The 20557-nt window shown below is 35.6% G+C and overlaps 2 protein-coding genes across 9 annotated transcripts in view; both read right to left on the bottom strand.

Annotated features, from left to right (window-relative positions):
- LOC127869415 (uncharacterized) overlaps positions 1 to 20557 on the bottom strand; it is a 470973-nt gene that overhangs the window by 163360 nt on the left and 287056 nt on the right. For 3 of the 7 annotated variants that reach the window (XM_052411973.1, XM_052411974.1, XM_052411976.1), the window contains exons 1-2: positions 4759 to 5997; positions 2540 to 2633 (exon numbers count right to left, since the gene is read on the bottom strand). In XM_052411973.1, coding sequence (XP_052267933.1) covers positions 2540 to 2580 — 41 coding nt within the window. In that variant the 5' untranslated portion in view covers positions 2581 to 2633; positions 4759 to 5997. Of the gene's footprint in view, positions 1 to 2539; positions 2634 to 4758; positions 7088 to 20557 lie in introns of those variants that run through there. The other 4 variants (XM_052411971.1, XM_052411972.1, XM_052411970.1 and 1 more) reach the window with 4 other exon arrangements.
- LOC127869418 (dolichol-phosphate mannosyltransferase subunit 1-like) lies at positions 6091 to 19663 on the bottom strand. Of its 2 annotated transcripts, none has more exons than XM_052411993.1 (3): positions 19594 to 19663; positions 17755 to 17912; positions 6091 to 14245 (listed from the first exon to the last, which is right to left on the bottom strand). In XM_052411993.1, the coding sequence occupies exons 2-3, from the start codon at positions 17894 to 17896 to the stop codon at positions 13671 to 13673; spliced, it is 717 nt and encodes a 238-aa protein (XP_052267953.1). In that variant the 5' UTR covers positions 17897 to 17912; positions 19594 to 19663; the 3' UTR covers positions 6091 to 13670. The 2 variants fall into 2 exon arrangements, with proteins under 2 accessions (XP_052267953.1, XP_052267952.1); XM_052411992.1 differs by having other exon boundaries at positions 19616 to 19646.

The raw sequence follows: 20557 nt of genomic DNA, 5'->3' as shown, positions 1-20557 counted from the left end.
ACGGATGGAAGGATGGACGGACGGTCGGACAGACGGACGGACGGAGGGACGGACAGACAGACAGACAGACAGACGAATGGAAAGATAGATATATTTTCGTATAATTCAGATTAAACGTTTCATAATAAAAGCTCGAAAAAAATCATTAAATTGTACAAAAGTCGGACACATCTGCAAACGAGTATTATACATGTTTAAGAATATTTACTACAGTCATATCACATCGACATACTTATGACGTTACCGTGTACCCATAAAAAGCGCCAAACAAAATTATCACAAATTATATCGTGATATTCATATAAGAGGACAAGACTGTTAAAAATTTACATACACCATATTGTAACCGTTCTATATTCCAGTTTAAATGTTAAAACATCTTTTTAAATTATATTTTCTAAAATAAGTACACATTGAGGTCTTGAAATATATATAAAAAACAGACGTTTTCCACGGTGTGTTCAGTACGAACTATGCAGCTTAGCTATCAACTTTCCATGTATATCTAAACGGTTGCTCTGAATACACTGACATTGTTGTGCTTTCTATGTAAATACTGTCCTTGTAATGCTTGCTATGTATAAAACTGTCTGTGTAAGTCTTGCTGTGTATAAACTGTCATTTGAATGCTTGCTGTGTATAAACTGTCCTTGAACTGCTTGCTGTTGTTAAACTGTCATTGTCATGCTTGCTGGGGTTAAACTGTCATTGTAACACTTGCTGTGGTTCAACTATCCTGGTAATGTTTGCTTTGTATAAATTGTACTTAAATGTTTGCTATGTATAACCTGTCCTTGTAATGCTTGCTTTGTATAAACTGTCTTTAAATTCTTCATGTGTATAAACTGTCGTTGAAATGCTAGCTGTGTATAATGTGTTCTTGTTATGCATGTTTTGTATAAACTGTCCTTGTAATTCTTGTTGTGTATAAATGGTCGTTTTAATGCTTGCTGTGTATAAACTGGCTTTGTAATATTTGCTATATATAAACTGTCCTAATAATGCTTGCTATGTATTAACTGTCCTTATAATGTTTGCTATGGTTAAACGGTGATTGAAATGCTTGCTGTGTATAAACTGTCCGTGTAATGCATACTATAAATAAGCTGTCCGTGTAATGTTTGATATGTATAAACTGTCCGTGTACTGTTTGCTATGTATTAACTGTCAATGTAATGATTGCTATGTATTAACTGCCCTTGTAATGCTTGCTGTGTATAAACTGTCTTTAAATTCTTGCTGTGTATAAACTGTCGTTGAAATGCTTGCTGTGTATGTGTTCTTGTTATGCATGCTTTGTATAAACTGTCCTTGTAATTCTTGTTGTGTATAAATGGTCGTTTTAATGCTTGCTGTGTATAAACTGGCTTTGTAATATTTGCTATATATAAACTGTCCTAATAATGCTTGCTATGTATTAACTGTCCGTATAATGTTTGCTGTGGTTAAACTGTGATAGAAATGCTTGCTGTGTATTAACTGTCCATGTAATATTTGCTTGGTATAAACTGACCATAAAATGTTTTGTTTTGTTTTACTGTCCTTGTATTACTTGCTGTGATCATACTGTGTTTGTAATACTTGTGGTGTATAAACAGTAATCGTTATGTTTTCTATTTATAAACTGTCCGTGTTATGCGTACTATGTATAAATTGTCCTTGTTATGTTTGCTATGTATAAACTGTCATTGTAATGTTTGCTATGTATAAACTGTCCCCGAAATGTTTGCTATGTATAAACTGACATTGTTGTGTTTGCTATGTATTAACTTGCCTTGTAATGCTTGCAATGTATAAACTGTCATTGTAATGCTTGCTGTGGTTAAAATGTCAGTATAATGCTTGCAGTGTTTAATCTGTCCATATAATGCTTGCTATGTATAAACTTCCCATGTAATGTTCGCTGCGTATTTACTGTCCATGTTATGTTTGCTATGTATAAAAGGTCCTTGTAATTCTTGCTGTGTAAAAATTGTCCTTGTTATGTTTGCGATGTATAAACTGCCGGTGTATTGATTGCTCAGTATAAACTGTCCTTGCATTGTTTGCTGTGTAGAAACTGTACTTTTAATGTTTGCTGTGTATACAATGTCAATGTAATGCTTGCTATGTATTAACTGTTCTTGTAATATTTGCTATGTATAAACTTTCCTTGTTATGATTGCTATTTATTTACTATCCTTGTAAAGTTTGTTGTGTATAAACTGTCCTCGTCATGTTTGCTATGAATAAACTGTCCATGTAATGCTTGCTGTGTATAAACTGTCCTTGTTATTCTTGTGGTGTATAAACTGTCATTTGTAATGCGTGATGTATATATACTGTCAAATAACTGTCTTTGTGATTTTTGCTCCATATAAACTCCCCTTGTTATGCCTTTTCCCTATGAACTGACCTTTTTCTACTTTATCTGTATAAACTGTTCTTGTGGTGTTTTCTTTCTTTAACAGATATTGTTGTGCTTTCTCTGTATTCACTTACTGTATTGTGCTTAGTGTGTTTAGACTAACCGTGATCTGTTCGATCTGTTTAAACTTACCTTGATGTGTTTGCTCTGTATCCACTTCCTTCGGTGTGCATCAGATTAAACTCATTTTTTTGTGTTCTGTCTCTACTGCCGTTGTTCGTTTTATCTTAAGAATGAAAAAAACAAACAGAACAGTGGTATATGTCGGCAAATAGTCTTGCATTTCACTTTTACATATCAAATGAATTATTGACATACAAAACCAACGAATCTTTTTTTTACTTGCTGTGTTTTGTCGTTGGTTTTAGAAGATGCACACATTCAATTTTAAATTGAAACTGAGTTTACAGATGTATTGATTGCACCGAAAAACATTTAAAGGCTAATATGGATAACATGAGAAGTCCGCATTATATTTGATAAATGAAAACTGACATGGTTTAAAAAATCATTTCAATCAAGTTCAGTTTAAAAACTCATTTACAAGTTTGCAAAAATTACTCAATAAAAACATTGAACCTAAGATTGGCTTCTCGAAAACGTGGTAACATTGATAGAACGAATTAAAATGAGTGTAAACTACGCCCGTTAAATGCCTGGGTAATATTGAAGCAAGTTTTAATATGCTGTAGAAATGACGGCACAGGAAATGATGGCGACAACAATAAACATGCCGAGGCTATGAAACCAGGTCTTCAACGTTAAACATAGCAATTAAAAATTTAATTTAAATAAGTGTGCAAATCTCAAGTGAGGTTTACATTTAAGCTTCATACATGCAAAATACCGGCATTCAAAGTCAAGTTTTTGAGCAGAAATAGTTTTCCTTTATTATTTTAATACCAGTAACCCTGACCTTGACCCTACTTACTTGCCCTAAAATACAATTCCAAGCTAGGTTTTTATGTTGTCAGTAACAATGGCACATAATTACAACACAATTTCTCAATTGAGTTAAAACTGTTTTTTTCTATGTATAGTAGCATTAACTTTGATCTGTGTTCTAATTGAATCCAATATCATGTATGCAACACCAACGAAACTTAAATTTTCATGAAAAACTGTTATTTTTTATTTTCAGCATCAGTGACATTTACCTTTATCCGGTCATTATGCGACCATAGCTTGGTATATATAGGTAACCTCTGCAAACATACCTCTCGAAACTTAATTTACTGAGCTGAGACATTTTTTCTTTCTAAACGAATTGTGTATGCGTTCTATGTACAAATACTAATATGAGCCTCGTTCTGAGAACACTGGTCTTAATGCATGTGCGTAAAGTGTCGTCCCAGAGTCCTCACAGGCTAATCAGGGACGACACTTTCCGCCTAAACTTGATTTGTGTTAAGGAGGGACTTCCTTGAAACTAAAAATACCATAAAGGCGGAACGTGTCTTCAGTGATTAGCCTGTGCGGACTGCACAGGCTAATCTTGGCGACACTTTACGCACATGCATAATGCCTAGTTTTCTCAGAACCCGACCCATATGATCCACTGGTTTTTAATACACATTAAATACTCTAAACGGCCTTGGTCTCCCTTTCTTATGCCCCGTTTATAAAGTTATTTAGTCAATTCGTTTTCCCCAAATGTCTGATTCAGTTGAACAAATGTGTAAATATTATAAACGAAATATTTATTTTGCGGAATGTACTTTCAGTAAATCTGCCCGGCCTTAAAAACTGTTGTATCGACACAAATAGTCAACATCTCGGAAACAATCTCATTGGTTCCCTGCAATCTGGTTATACCGTTTCATAGAAAGATCCATAAGATAGTAAATCGCCTATATGTATTAGCAACAAAGCCAACAGCACACACATGTATATTGAAATAAAATGACAAAAATAGTTCACTATTGCAATAAGAAGGCAAATTGGTTGAAAGCACTTTGCTTTTATACGCTAACAGACGCCGTTTTCATAGAGGGATGGGACATTTGCATTGTTAGGAATGAACTATATACTGTTCATACAGTTATAGAATGCGTGTGCAAGTCAATAAGACCACAATGTCGATAATCAGCGTTCATGCAGTTTACTTTCATAAAAAAAGTTGTTAAGTTGGTAAAATTTGATTTCACGATCAATTACAGAAGCAGTTGCAAATCCGTTCATCTCGATGTGTAATATAAATTATATGATAAACACGAAACAAACGGAAATAAGATATGTTCACAAACAAACAAAATATCAGGAATATGAAAGAAAGGTAACACAATAAAATAGGAAAAACGTACAAGAATTAATATACAAATTAATTCCTTAATTCTGCCTCATAAATTTACCTCGGTCAGGATGGATTTCGTCTCCAGATTCGAGTCACAATCCTGTGGGAACAGTGTAAAAACCAATGGCGCATTGGATTATGAATTACCACTGCGACGGTCTCCAATTTGAAGACGCTCCCTAACAAAATGCATCGTTCTTGACAGCATACGGACGCTTAACTGAACGATTGAATTTCCGCTAGCCATGACGTTCAAGAGTATACATCGTAGAAACCCTTTATATTCCCGGATACATCTGCTTCCTGTTATTAGTATAGATAACAAGTGCCTTTATGTATATGAAACTACTGGAGTGTTTATTACACATTGCTTTCATCTATGAATATAACGCTTTTTATGTATAACCTTTCTTGATTATGAAAAATTAGAAGTTATTTCCATGTGGACTTTTGGTTTTATATTAAACACTGTATATTGATAAATATAAATTTACAGTTCGGAAAAGAATCACATACCATTTTACAATTATACGAATCAATCATAGAGATAAACATTCTGACTGTAACGCGAGCCGGACGACTTCCTGAGGCCGCCACCGAGCGCTATGTGCACAATGACGATGTGCCTTCCGAAACCATCGGAAGGCCAATAAGAAAATAACAATGACGAATAACTATTTGTTCTCAAGCTACCTGCCTTATGATTGGAAACTGAAGAGTTATTGAGTCGCCTCATTTATTTACAGTGCGAAAAACAAGGGACCGTTGCCTTCAATAAAGCTTTAGATATTCGTCACCCCAAGGCCCTAGGTGAAACGTCCACCACCTAGTACGACCTCTAAACTTGCAACAGGAATTCTGCAGCCCGGGCAGCACCGTTTGAAGTTAACGCATTTACCCAAATGCGCCAGAGAAATGTTCTTTAGAGTACCGCACCCTTTCTTCAGATGTTGTCCTGCTAGCATCCGCAGGAGAAGTGACCAATTTGCATATTTGCGAGCCTTTATATACTGGCGAACCGAGCGCCACCTAGCCGACGACACGGAAAGGCACAATTCGGAAACTACCGATTTTTCCGAAAAGTCGCATTTCTACTTCATATTTTGAAATACAACTTTACATAGTTCAAGGTTTCTCTAGTCAATGACCATGACCTATAACTTTGACCAGCATTTAGAAAGATTTTGTCCCCGTTTGAACTTTGATGACAGATTAATGTTTACTTGCAAGTTGAAATACATATTAAAAGATTGAATAAAGATTGAATAAAGATTGAATAACAAATGTGACCTGTAGAATGGTAACCAGCAAAGACACACAATGGACACTGAGCGATGCCTGACGCCAGACATAGGGTGATCACAATTACTCACTACAGGAGAACCAATGCTTCCCATCACTCTTTATTCTGTGTTGTCAAAATATATAATTACATGTATTGACATAATATCATGTATAATGAATAATATGTGTGCTTTCAATTAAATACAATTATATCATGAGTATTGAAATAAACAACCCATATAATTAATAATAAATCATTCATACAAAGTCATTCCATTGATTTAAATTAGAAACAAGCTAACTAGCCAATGGCCGCTAAATTTTGCAGTTGGTCGCTAGATATTGTGAAGTAGCTTAAACATCTTCAAGGAAGAATTTTTACAATGGGGCCATGTACCCTTAGGTGCTCAACTGAGACCCTAAGGAACTTGAGTATTCTGAAAAGGTGGAGTTCAAAATAATAAAAGTACTTCATAAACCATAAATATTTACATTTTTTTGGCCCATTGTATATAATGTAATTTTGAATTCGGCCGAGATATCATAAGAACAAAAATATGTCCTGACCGTGATTCAAGAATATTTGACAAAGAAAGCGACTACCAGAGTATAAAAAGAGCACCGCCTTGCGGGTGCAGACTGTTCATCTATTTTATTTTTATTTTAAAAGGTGTAGGGACCTATCTCAATTTCAATAACAAAGAATGGAAAGGTGGAGTGGAGAGGGGTGTATAGTGTTGGGTTGTGGTCATTTATTACATTATCTTCCAAAAATGCAAAAAAAAAGCAAAAAATGATTCTTTTTTTTTTGGGGGGGGGGGGGGGATTCTGGACGGTATTTCAAAAATAAAATAATAAAAATAAATATTTGTGTTTTTTAACCATGTTTGAAAAAAACAAGAGATGTGTTTGTAAGAAACACAATGCCCCCTATTGCGCCGCTTTTAAATTTTTATTTTTTTACCTTTGACCTTGAAGGATGACCTTGACCTTGAACTTCCACCACTCAAAATGTGCAGCTTTATGAGAAGGCCGCTTTGAAATATTATTTTTTTGACCTTTGACCTTGAAGGATGAGCTTGACCTTGAAGGATGACCTTGAACTTCCTCCACTCAAAATGTGCAGCTTCATAATGCCGCTTTGATTTTTTTTGGTTTTTTACCTTTGACCTTGAAGGATGACCTTGACCTTGAAGAATGACATTGACCTTGAACTTCCACCACTCAAAATGTGCAGCTTCATGAGAACGCCGCTTTGAATTTTTTTATTTATTTTTTTACCTTTGACCTTGAAGGATGACCTTGACCTTGAACTTCCACCACTCAAAATGTGCAGCTTCATAAGAACGCCGCTTTGAAATTTTTTATATATTTTTTATTACCTTGAAGGATGACCTTGACCTTGAACTTCCACCACTCAAAATGTGCAGCTTTATGATAACGCCGTTTTTATATATTATATTTTTTTGTTTAACCTTTGACCTTGAAGGATGACCTTGACCTTGAAGGATTACCTTGACCTTGAACCTACACCACTCAAAATGTGCAGCTTCATGATAACGCCTCTTTGATTAATTTTTTTTACCTTTGACCTTGAACGATGACCTTGACCTTGAAGAATGACCTTGACCTTGAACTTCCACCACTCAAACTGTGCAGCTTCATGATAATGCCGCTTTGAAATTTTTTATTTGTTTTTTTACCTTTGACCTTGAAGGATGACCTTGACCTTGAAGGATGACCTTGAACTTCCACTACTCTAAATGTGCAGCTTCATGAGAACGCCGCTTTGAATTATTTATTTTTTTGACCTTGAAGGATGACCTTGAAGGATGGCCTTGACCTAGAACTTCCACCACTCAAAATGTGCAGCTTCATGAGATAAACATGCATACCAAATATCAAGTTGCTATCTTCAATATTAAAAAAAGCTATGGACAATGTATTAGTTTCCGAACGGAGAGACCCCATATATTTGACATTTGACCTTGAAGGATGACCTTCACCTTCACCTTTCACCACTCAAAATGTTCAGCTCCATGAGATACACATGCATGCCAAATATCAAGTTGCTCTCTTCAATATTGAAAAAGTTATGGCCAATGTTAAAGTTTTCGGACGGACAGACACCATAAATTTGACCTTGAAGAATGACCTTGACCTTGACCTTTCACCACTCAAAATGTGCAGCTCCATGAGATACACATGCATGCCAAATATCAAGTTGCTATCTTAAAAAGTGAAAAAGTTATGGCCAATGTTAAAGTTTTTTTCGGACTGACAGACAGACGGACTGACATACTGACGGACAGTTCAACTGCTATATGCCACCCTACCGGGGGCATAAAAATTATTTTTTTGGGGTGGGGGTGGGGAATAGTGTTAGGGTGTGGTGGTCATTTATTAGATGAACTTTAATAAAAAATAAATAATGGTGGGGGATTGCTGAGGGATTCAGGGGGGGGGGGGGGGCGTAGGGGATGGTTTGGACGGAGTCAATTGTGGTATGTCAGGTAAGAGTTGTTTAAGAGTTGAAATATCAATTGAATCGAATCATAAAAAAAGAAGTTATGGCAATTTTAGCAAAATTTAATAATTTTACCTTGAGAGTCAAGGTCATTCAAAGGTCAAGGTATACAAATTGTCAATTCAACTTGCCAGGTACAGTACCCTCATGATAGCATGAAAGTATTTAAAGTTTAAAAGCAATAGCCTTGATACTTTAGAAGTAAAGTGAATCTAAACACAAATTGTAACCATATATTCAAAGTTCACGTTTTTTTTGGCTCGATTTTATAGCCGAAATTCGGCTATATTCCCAATCCCAAAAAGTATACTTTTTCCCAAAATGTGGCAAAAAATTCCCAATTTCCCCCAATTTTTTTTTTTTTTTTTTTTTTTTTTTTTTTTTAAGAAGTGTCTAATTTATCTCAATTTTAATTCAATTACATCTAACAAAGTATTATATGATTTTGTTCTTTTAATTTGAATGATTATAAAGACTTATATCAAATTTAGTATTTCCCTAATCAGTGGACTTTTTGTTTGGAATTAAAACGCTAATGAATTTATTTTCCCAATTTCATGAAAATGCCGATAAAATTCCCAATTCCAAAGCCATGGGCTATCTTCCCAAAAAGTGGGAAAAAAACCCTGAAGTTACTAAGTCAAAAAAGGGCCATAATTCAGTAAAAATGACAACCAGAGTTATGCAACTTGTCCTTTACTGTCCCCTTATGATAGTTTGCGAGTGTTCCAAGTATGAAAGCAATATCTATGATACTTTAGGGGTTAAAGGGACCAAAACTTAACCAAATTTTCAAGTATAAAGGGCCCATAATTCCGTCAAAATGCCAGTCAGTTACATAACTTTGCCTGCACAGTCCCCTTACGATAGTTAGTAAGTGTTGCAAGTATGAAAGCAATGGCTTTGATACTTTAGGGAAAAAGTGGACCTAAACACAAAACTTAACAAAATTTTCAATTTTCTATGTATAAAAAGGGCACATAATTCTGTCAAAATGCCAGTCAGAGTTACATTACTTTGCCTGCACAGTCCCCTTACGATAGTTAGTAAGTGTTGCAAGTATGAAAGAAATGGCTTTGATACTTAAGGAAAAAAGTGGACCTAAACACAAAACTTAACCAAATTTTCAATTTTCTAAGTATAAAAAGGGCACATAATTCTGTCAAAATGCCAGTCAGAATTACATGAATTTGCCTGCAAAGTCCCCTTATGATAGTTAGTAAGTGTTGCAAGTATGAAAGCAATAGCTTTGATACTTAAGGAATAAAATGGACCTAAACACAAAACTTAACCAAAATTTTCAATTTTCTAAGTATAAAAAGGGCACATAATTCTGTCAAAATGCAAGCCAGAATTATCTAACTTTGCCTGCCCAGTCCCCTCATGATAGTAAGTATGTGTACCAAGTTTGAATGCAAAAGCATTGATACTTTATGAGAAAAGTGTACCTAAACGCAAAACTTAACTGGACGCCGACACCGACGCCAAGGTGATGACAATAGCTCATACTTTTTTTTCAAAAATTAGATGAGATAAAAATGGTGTAAAAAATTGACCTAGTTACCTATTTGTTGTGCTCAAAAAACCCAGTTTCAACCTCAGCCAAGATTTTATTGGGACAAAAGTCCTGACCAAGTGCATGAAGATTGGCCAATAAAGGTGGCCATTAGAGCTTTAACAAGGTTTGACTATGGCCATCTATTGAAAATTGTCCCACCCGATGGCCGCCTTGTTTTTTAAGGAACCGAAACCATTTTCTAAATTCAGCCAAGATATTATTGAAGCAAATGATCTTACCAAAGTTTTGTTAAGATTGAACAGTAATTGTCACTTCTAGATTGTTGGCAAGGTTTCACTATAGCCACACAAGGAAAACTTCCCCGCCCCCTCACGGCCACGTTTTTCAACAGATCAGAACCATTTTCAAACTCTAAAAAAATGAAAACAGTGACATTTACAGACACAAATATTTGTATCACAATTTTTAACTGCTGTTCACTATTTGATAACAATATCTAAACACCGGTTATTTCAAACCCAGCTGAAAATTTCCAAATTTAAAGATGGTGACATAAATGCAGGGTTTTAACCAGGCCAATATGGCATGTCTCTGCCTACATCCCTAGTCAGGGGTGGTCTGGCCACATCCATAAATTACCTGGCGTCTTTATCAGCATGTCCTAAATATAAAGCAATAATGAGTGTAAGCAGACCTATTGTATGTTTTCAACGCATGGGGCAGGCTTGTCATCAATCAAATAAGTAGTGTTTTTCCCAGGAGGGCAAAGGGGCATGGCGCATTATTTTCAAAAAGAGCATTTTAAGGCGCAGTTTAGGCAAAAAAGGGCAAAAACGTTCCGTGAATACCTGAATTAGGGTAAAACATGTAATCGCATCAGAGCAGTTGTGAAAAAAACAAAATATTGACAAGCACATTAAATGGTAATTGATGTATTTAACTTACTTTGATTTATATTAAATTAATTAAACCTTGCAATGTACAAAAGTTCCACGTTGTTTCAATACACTGTACTGAGCACGACAAACAAAATAAAGCAGTATATGCATATAAATCTGATTATACACAGATGCAATAACATATAAATGAAACCATGTTTGTCTTATCCCATTTTCTAACGATAATCTTGTCAGATGTTTAACATTGCGAGTAAACTGATCGCTAACAATATGCAAACACTCGTTTCCGTGACATACATCCACCGAGTAGATTACAAATAAATATGTTGTTGCTATCTAAAACATTTTTATGCATCGTTGATTATCACAGACATTTCATTAATTCCTTCTAAATATATGATCTCCATCGTTAATTCGATCGTTTTCGCCATTTTTGCCAAGTAAAAATTTAATTCTGTATTTCTGGCATCTTGTTAAAAAGATGTAAGCGACAGGTGCGCTTAGCAATGTAAAATCGTATAATACGTCCACCTAATACGCAATTCGCGTTTTGTTTAATTAGTATACGTCTCAGTAATTATTTCAATAATTAATTATCTTAAAGACGATAACGATAAAAGAATTAATTTGTTTGTGTTTTTAAATGTAAATATGCATAAAAATATATGTTTTGATATAACTGAGTTATGCATAAAATGCACAATTTCCACGAGGATAACATCGAGTATTTCATCAACAGTCTCGGAAGTAACAGTCCACAATTTTATCGTGGAGGAGTACACATCACCCACCGATTAGTGCGCTTGGTATAACATAGCCTCTGACATTATGGATTGATATTGACACGGGGTTATTCACGCATGACTAATTCACAACCCAGCGAATCTTCGCTGCCTTGGGGCCATAATCTGATACTAGTCAGCTTAGAAGCTTGGTCAAGGGGCAATTAAGATGTTATCAATAAGGGCAGAAAACAGCGGTTGCTCATGAAAGGGCAGGGCGGCGGCCTTTGGAAAGGGCAGCGTGGTGCTAAATGGCTTTGAAAGGGCGCAGCGTGGCGCTAAAAAAAGGGCATGGCGCCGCGCCACGCTTAAACGGCCTGGGAAAAACACTAAATGAGTTTTGATTGCCATTGCTAATCGATTAAATTCACGTTGTATTGGTTTCAACGGAATCCATTTAAGACCACAAACGAGGCGTTAATACATTCCTGAACTTAATTTCATTAGCATAACTGTACTTTTAATTTTTTATATTTATTTATTAATAACTACTATACTTTTTCTGAAACTGTTTAAACAAAACTTATAATTTATAATTTACATGAAATAAAGGTTAAATTGTCCTAAGTTACATTTACTTTCAGCTCATCTTTTAAACTTGAAAATCTGATAACAATTATTTTTAAAAACCAGCAACATAACAGTATTGATTTAAATAATTGGAACTTGCAAAGTGTAGCAACAGACACAGGATATTTTAACATTTCAATGATTAGTAAGTGAATTTTATGTATGAAGCATTGAACTGTATTCATTTGGGGACTATTCCGTGATATTAAGCATGTATTAATTGCCCATATTTTGTTTCACGAAAACATGACGCAAAATAATTTATAAACACTTATATGTGTATCCCAAACACATAAATCATGTTCTTAAAATGTAACATTTTCTACAAGAATGGTGTGGGACACCCCTCAAAAGCCCACTTTGTCGCAGCCTGACAAGGCCTCACATTTCTTGGGGGAAAACCCTGATATGTGCTACGTGTACAATATATTGTAAAACTTATTCTATTGCTGTCTCTGAGTGCTTTAAAAGAATTACCAGTAGCCTAAATAGTCCGTGACAACTTATGTATGAGCCTCACTTTGGGAAAACGGGGCTTAATGCATTGGTACACAGGCAAATCAAAGACAAAACTGTTAACACATGCATTAAAGGGATCTTTTCACGCTTTGGTAAATTGACAAAATTGAAAAAAGTTGTTTCAGATTCGCAAATTTTTGTTTTAGTTATGATATTTGTGAGGAAACGGTAATACTGAACATTTACCATGGTCTAATATAGCCATTATATGCATCTTTTGACGATTTTAAAACCTAAAAATTATAAAGCGTTGCAACGCGAAACGATTGAATAATTTGGAGAGTTCTGTTTTTGTCGTTAAATTTTGTGAAACTACGAAGATTGCTTATATAAGGTATAAAATACTTCAAGTATGTGTACTCGGCGGAATAGCTCAGTAGGCTAGAGCGTTTTTACTTCAGGACTCTGGCAGGACAGCAGGGATCACTGGTTCGAAACCTGGTCCGGGCAATGTTCTTTTCCTTTTTTTAATTTTATTCTTGATTTTTTACTGGAGCTTTTACGATCCAATGTTTACATTTATCGATATAAAGCATTTAATGAATAAGTTAAAAAATGCCAAAATCTGTGAAAAGGCCCCTTTAAGCCCAGTTTTCTCAGAGCGTAGCTTTTTTTTTTGGCTGCAAATATGTGAAAAGGTTTACAAAGATTCCTCATAATATTTGAAGATTAAGCTATTTTTTTTTCTTTTTTGTTGCATATCTTTAGCTGGAAATGATTTAATATAAATTTCACTTTTCCTTGACAAATTAAAGAATATGGCATCAAATGCAGATTTCTCAGCCCCAACGTAACTAATGTATAGCTTGTACCAAAGATTCACTGAACGTCTTCACCAAAATCACAAGACATAAATATTCAATCCCACATTCAGGTCGTTGCGAACAAATGCAACAGTCCTTTAGCAAACTGAACAATTTCACTTCCACCCAACTTTGACTCGCCGTAAACGCGATCAACAAAGGAAATTGGCACTTCGCCAAGCGTGAACCCAAACTGCCGCGCCCTCACAATCATCTCCATCTGAAACACGTAGCCCTTTGACACGCACGAGTTCACCAACTTCTCAAGCACTGCTTTCTTGTACAGTCTGAAACTTCCTGTCAGGTCCGAACAACCGGGTCGCAATAAAACCTGTGTCAGAAAGTTTGCCCCTCTGCTGACCAGCTTGCGTTTGAAATCCCATCCGAACACCCCGCCATTTCCTGAATACCTGGTCCCCGTTACTATGTCTAGGTTTCCTTGCTTCTGTTTCTCAATGAAATATGGGATGAATTTCGGATGATGGGAGAGATCGGCATCCATGATTATGATGAAATTTCCAGTCGCATGTTTTATGCCATGGATGTATGCCGTCCCAAGACCTAGTTTTTTCTCCCTTGGTCGCAGGACTATTTTCTTGTCACCATATATCTTCTGTAGTTGCTTAGCAACATCCAGTGTTCCTGAAAACAAACCAACACTTAACAAATAACATGATACAGACAAGGAAAACACTTCTTTAAAGTGACCATCCACACACGTTTCGCCAATGAAAATCATATTATAAAAAAAAAATCATACAGCTTTGTCCCAAACATAACTAACACACCGAGAAATGTGGAAGGAGTTTGTTCCACAAATATATTACATTTTACAAGCACAGACTGACCTGCCCACATGGTCAATTACACCCGTCTCAAACTTCATTTGCAGGGGTACAATAATATTTATTTATTAAACTGCTGAGTTAACTCTTACATTGTATGCTCCTGCTAAAAAAGTCTAACTTTAAGGGAATTGTATCTGGAATGTTGCGATCACTGGGAATGCAAAGGTTTCTTGCACATCTAATCTTTATTGTTCAAAGTTCAAATATTTTTTACTTCAGAAATGTTGGAGTTGTTCCCTTCACAAACTTAAAACATTTATGCCGTTAGACCCACAAATTGCCTAACTAACAAATACGCCTAAATATTAACACACAGCATTACTCCAATATACCCCCAGTACTAATCAGTACTTGACCTGTTCTTTTAACATGAAAATAGTCTGAAAATGATTCATGAAATTGTTGGCCGAGGGATGACACATGTTCGTGGAGACTGCATGAGGTCAGACAATCTCTCACTAAGTTATGGCAGAAGTGTCATTCAACTGGCCACTCAACATCTAGTAGAAACGAAACTTCTTTCTTCATCCAGCCAAAATGGTCAAGTTTCCTGAACTTGGTACAGATTTATAGCCTTTGTCTGAGGTGTGACAGGCTTTCAAAAGTGTTTTTGATTTTTTTTTGTATAAAGAAACCCATTCCAGTTGCCAAATGGGAATTAATTTTCCTAATTGGATGGAAAATACCAAATTAAGAGACAATTTCTTACATGGATGTAAATGTAAGATGGAAACAAGAGCTGTGAAACACAATGCCCCCTATGCGCTGCTTTGAAGCCAGACATTCCCAACGTTTTAAAGACAGGTCCGATTGAAAATGCCATGTTGCCGGTCCGAATGTCCGGGAAATAATTCAAGAAGAAAAGTTGCTTTATTTTATAGAATTCGTTTCAGTGTGCGATCATTTGAGAACGAATATTCCTGGGCATTCCGGAAATTTGCGCCTGGTACCAATTTCGTTCGGTCTTTTATTTATCTATTTCAAATTGGTTAGCGGCTGGCAAAGAATGAACGGTAACTGACGAAACCTCTTCGCTACTTTCCGAAAAATCTTACGATTCTGCGAAATGCTGCTAATGTCTGCCATCTTGAAATTTTAAGTGATCCATTTATAGCAATGTTAAGCACTACAGTAGCATTTTGTAAAGCAATATGTTAACCGAATTATATATTGATTACATATTTGCTAGATTACTGGTTACTCGTTTTTATTTTCTACATTCAAACGATATATATAAAGTACATTTAATTATATGTGCAAAACATGAACATGTTTTCGGACTGTCGTATTCGGATACAGTATGATTCGTCAATTTTAATTTATTTTCGACGATCTTTATAACATTTTTATAGAATGACGATACACATGCGGTGATACGGATGGTATGGTTTATAATATTTCGCATTGTAGTCACCAGAAATTTCAACTAAAAATACTACAAAACAAGGGACAAAATTGTCACAAAACCAGGTTTTCATTGTGAAAAAAAAATCTGATAAAGGGAGAAAACTCAAACTGAACTTTTGAAATGACCAAAAAAAATTAACCCCCTTTGTAAGTTTTTTTTAAATCTATTTTTAGTCGTGGCGACCTTGACATTGGAGATATTGACGTGATTCTTTCGTGGGACACACCGTCCCATGATGGTGAACAAATGTGCCAAATGATTTTAAAATCTCACAATGAATGACATAGTTATGGCCAGGACAAGCTCATTTATGGCCATTTTTGACCTTTGAACTCAAAGTGTGACCTTGACCTTGGAGATATCGACGTAATTATTTCGCGCGACACACCGTCCAATGATGGTGAACAAATGTGCCAAATGATTTTAAAATCTGACGATGAACGACATAGTTATGGCTCGGACAAGCTCATTTATGGATATTTTTGACCTTTGAACTCAAAGTGTGACCTTGACCTTGGAGATATCGACGTAATTATTTCGCGCGACACACCGTCCAATGATGGTGAACAAATGTGCCAAATGATTTTAAAATCTGACAATGAACGACATAGTTATGGCCCGGACAAGCTTATTCCGCCAGCCCGCCAGCCAGCCCGCCAGCCAGCCAGCCAGCCAGCCCGCCCGCATTCGCCAATCTAATAACCAGTTTTTTCCTACGGAAAACCTGGTTAAAAAGTACAATAAGCTATGTCACGGGGGTGTCCCCCATAGGGACTCGGCCCTTAATCCCCGTTGGGGTCCTGCGGTCCCAGACCCCTATCTTAATTTTCCGGATTTCAAATTTGGATCAATTGACCCCCCTGGCATTATGAAAACAAATATGTAACCATACAACTTATCGATTTAAGAAAACAACCAACACTTAGTATTAATGGAGCATCTGAGCTGTTGCCGAACGACATAACACTTAACTTCGCAAATATATAAATACGATATATATGTTTGTACATTGATGTTTCGGTCCTATGAATCCCAGTCCGGTCCTGCAAGTTATCTAAGACTACCGGACCGGATGTCCTGTGGACTTAAAACACTTTTGGGAATGTCTGTGTAGCCATATATTTCAGGCCTTTTTCTGTCTACTTTGGGAAAAGGTATCCAGCCAAATAGGGAGTTTTCGAATCGCATATCTTCCAAATTGGGAAGAATTTTAATTCACAAAAGCATTATTTGGGAAATGATTTGTCTTATTTTTTCTTATTACATCTAATGTTTTCATACATAGGTATTGCCCAAAAATGCTAAGAAAAGTATTACTGGTAAACTGATTTTTACCAATGCAACAGTAATTGTCAACTGCTAACGTAAGTATGTGTATGATTACAAAAAACAAGAGCACGCATAGTGGGTGCCAACGCTCGGCTGCGGGTGCAGTTTTGAATAAATGAAAGCTTGTTAGAAGAATATTAGAGGTCAAAGTGACCTTTACCTTTGACCGAGTGACCCAAAAATGGGTGTGGTGTGTAGAACTCATCAAGGTGCTGCTACCTATGAAGTTTCAATGTTGTAGAAGCAAGCACTTTGATTTTAGAGCCAATGTTAAGGTTTTAGCATGATGCAGACAGACAGATAGATTCATTTTATGAGCAAGGTTAAAGTTTTGGGACACATACAATGACAGACAGACAGACAGGCTAAAAACAATATACCCCCCATCATTAGATCCGGGGGCATAAAATTAAAAATGGAAGCACTTGCAAGTTTAATGATTACCAATTTTAAATACCACATGCTACCATTACCACAATCATAATTAAAGTTGTCTATTGAAGAAAAACAATGAAGAGGACGATTTACATAAGAATGAAGGAAACATTGACTGGACATTGTCTCACCATCTGGACTGCCATCGTCAATGATGATGATTTCAAACTCGCAATCACACTGAGAGAGATTCTTGATGAGCAGCCATGTGATAATTGGGAGGTTCTCCCTCTCGTTGTACGTTGGCAACAGAATGGAGTACTTGTCAGGCATTTTTTTTCCACCTGACCTGAAAATATCATGTAAATATAATAAATTGAGACTATCTCTGGAAAAACAGAAATAATCAAAAATGTTATCTTTTTATGTTTGTGCTTACTTTTTTAATATGTGCGCCAATAACAAAAAATATTCAAGCAAGTGTCATGATTATTGGGCAAAAATGAGGCCTCTTGATTGATCGCAAACTTTTGTGGTAATATGACCCAATGACCTATTTTTTTTATTCTGTGTAAACAGTTCCGAACTCAGCCCAGATATCATCGAGCGTACGCTTTAAAAGTGAGCGAATAATGTGGCCTCTAGGGTGTTCATAAAGCTTTTTCTTATTTTTTTCCTATGATATCCAGTTTCAAACTCGCCTAACATATCATTGAGACAGATGTTCTCACCAAGTTCCATGAAGATTGGGCGATAAAGTTGGCCTCTAGAGTGTTCACAAGCTTTTTTTATTAGACAAGTGACGTAGTTTTTGGTCCCTTTGAACCAGTTTCTAACTCATAGAGAAATAAGTAAGGGAAATATTTTAACTAATTTTCATAAAGAAGAGAAATAGATGTGACCTCTTCAGTGTTCAAAAGATTTTTTTTAATTGACCAAGAGACCTAGATTTTTATCCCATGTGACCAAGTTTCAATCTTTGCTGAGATATCCTCTGGGGATATTGGGGCCAATCCTCTGACAAAATTCATTTAGAGTGGGCAATAAATGTGGACTCTTGAATTCTCACACTTTTTTTTTAATTTCACATTGGGACCTAGACTTTAACCCCATGTGACCCAGTATGGAACTCTTTTGAAACATCATTGGGTCAAATGTTTTTAGCAAGTTTCAGTAAGATTGGGCAATACATTTGACTCCTAGAGTGTTTACATGGTTTAACTCATGTTTTTCAACAAACAATGTTTAAACTCACCCAATATATCATTACAACAAATTCTCTGAGCAAAGTCAGGCAGATTGGGCAAAACTGTGACTTCTAGAGTGTTCATAACCTTTTTTCATTCAGTTGATCTAGTAATCTAGTTTTTGAATCAACGTGACCCAGTTTCAAACAAGTCCGAAATATTGTTTGGACAATTAGCAAGTTTCATGAAGATTCGGCAATAAAAGTGGCATCTATATAATGTTCAAAAGGTAAATGTTGACAATGAATGATGGACAAAAGGTTATCACAGTAGCTCAGTGTGAGCTCAACAAAAAATTGTGTACTTTCAATCAATATAAGTGAGGGGTACTTTTATAAAAAAATATTATATTTGCGCCAAAATGTTTTCTTAAAATTCAAGCAGACACACACAATTTTGTAAATGCAATCAGATACACGTGTTCATTTAAGGGGACATCCGCTTGCTCAAATTGTGGTATAATTGGGGAAAAGGGGGAAAGTATTTTTCCAAAGTAGGTAGCCCTTCATGAACAGCAATTATCAAAGTAGATCTGAAATGCAAATACATTGTAAGTCAGATATGAGCCAGGTATTAAACAAACAACCAGGCTAGCCATGACTATCCCAGAATAATTATTACAAGGTACGAACATAATATGGTACAAAACATTAAATGCACAATGAAATAGAATTTCAAAAGTTAAGAATTATGACATGACCACAAAGCCTAACAGAAAAGTAAAAGGTACGTTTTTGTTCATAACACGTCATGTTGTACAGTTTTATGCTTGATTTTTTTTACCCAAAAATCCCCAACAGTTTACCGATGATGTGTCAAACGAGTAAGCACGTTCATCACAGAAAGGAAAAATGGTCACACGTCAATACGGTAACACGTCATAACGGTATGTCATTTTTCGACGTTTACACAATTGCAAACATAACCTTTCGAATATGTAAGTGTCTTTTAATAGTTATACGTATATAATGTTGTTTTAATTGATTAATATCGACTTGAAAAACAAGTGTGTAATCTTGTTTTTGTTTTGGATATTCCCTATCATTAACCACATATATAGAATAACAAGGAAGTATTATCAATTGCAAATGAATTACCGGCAATACAAGGTTCCATACATGTTACCATTTTCTGTGCATGCAATAAAGTTTGCAAATTAAACTGGTCACATTCACATTTTTCGTAAAACATAATTAACGACATTACATGACATGTCATTAGAATATCCAGCCATGCAGAAGTACTGATCCGTTAGGTATCGGCTATTTTTGCAATATCGAGTAACTCGTGCACATTATGGTGAAATGTTAAAACATCGGAAAGGATGGCTCAGAGTGACAACTGGTTGTCCAAATACTTCACGTCTTTAAGACGCGTGCATCAATTTGAAATTCATAACTCATATTTATGTTTAGAATACGTTTAAACTTACGGTAATTGTTTCTTGTAATTTACAATGGGTCTAATTAAAAATTTATTGAGACATACCATTAGATATTGTAACTCGATCAAGAAAGCTGTTCCTTGATGACCGAATAATCTTAAAGTTCCAACTTAAATCAACACTTAGTCAGACACGTAGATAACAGACATATACTCCATCTCGTACAGCGAAACTGTAACGACGTTGTGCTTTACTTCAGTGGCTGGTATATGATGCATTAAAATATAGTTTTATGTAGAAACATCTCCTTTTTAAAAACAAAATTCATTTTCAAAAGCCATTTTTCCATCGCATTTTCCCCCG

The sequence above is a fragment of the Dreissena polymorpha genome, chromosome 2 (genome assembly GCF_020536995.1).
Source record: "Dreissena polymorpha isolate Duluth1 chromosome 2, UMN_Dpol_1.0, whole genome shotgun sequence".
Taxonomy (NCBI): domain Eukaryota; kingdom Metazoa; phylum Mollusca; class Bivalvia; order Myida; family Dreissenidae; genus Dreissena; species Dreissena polymorpha.
Note: the sequence above shows the minus strand (reverse complement) of the source record. Positions and strands in the feature narration are given on the sequence as shown.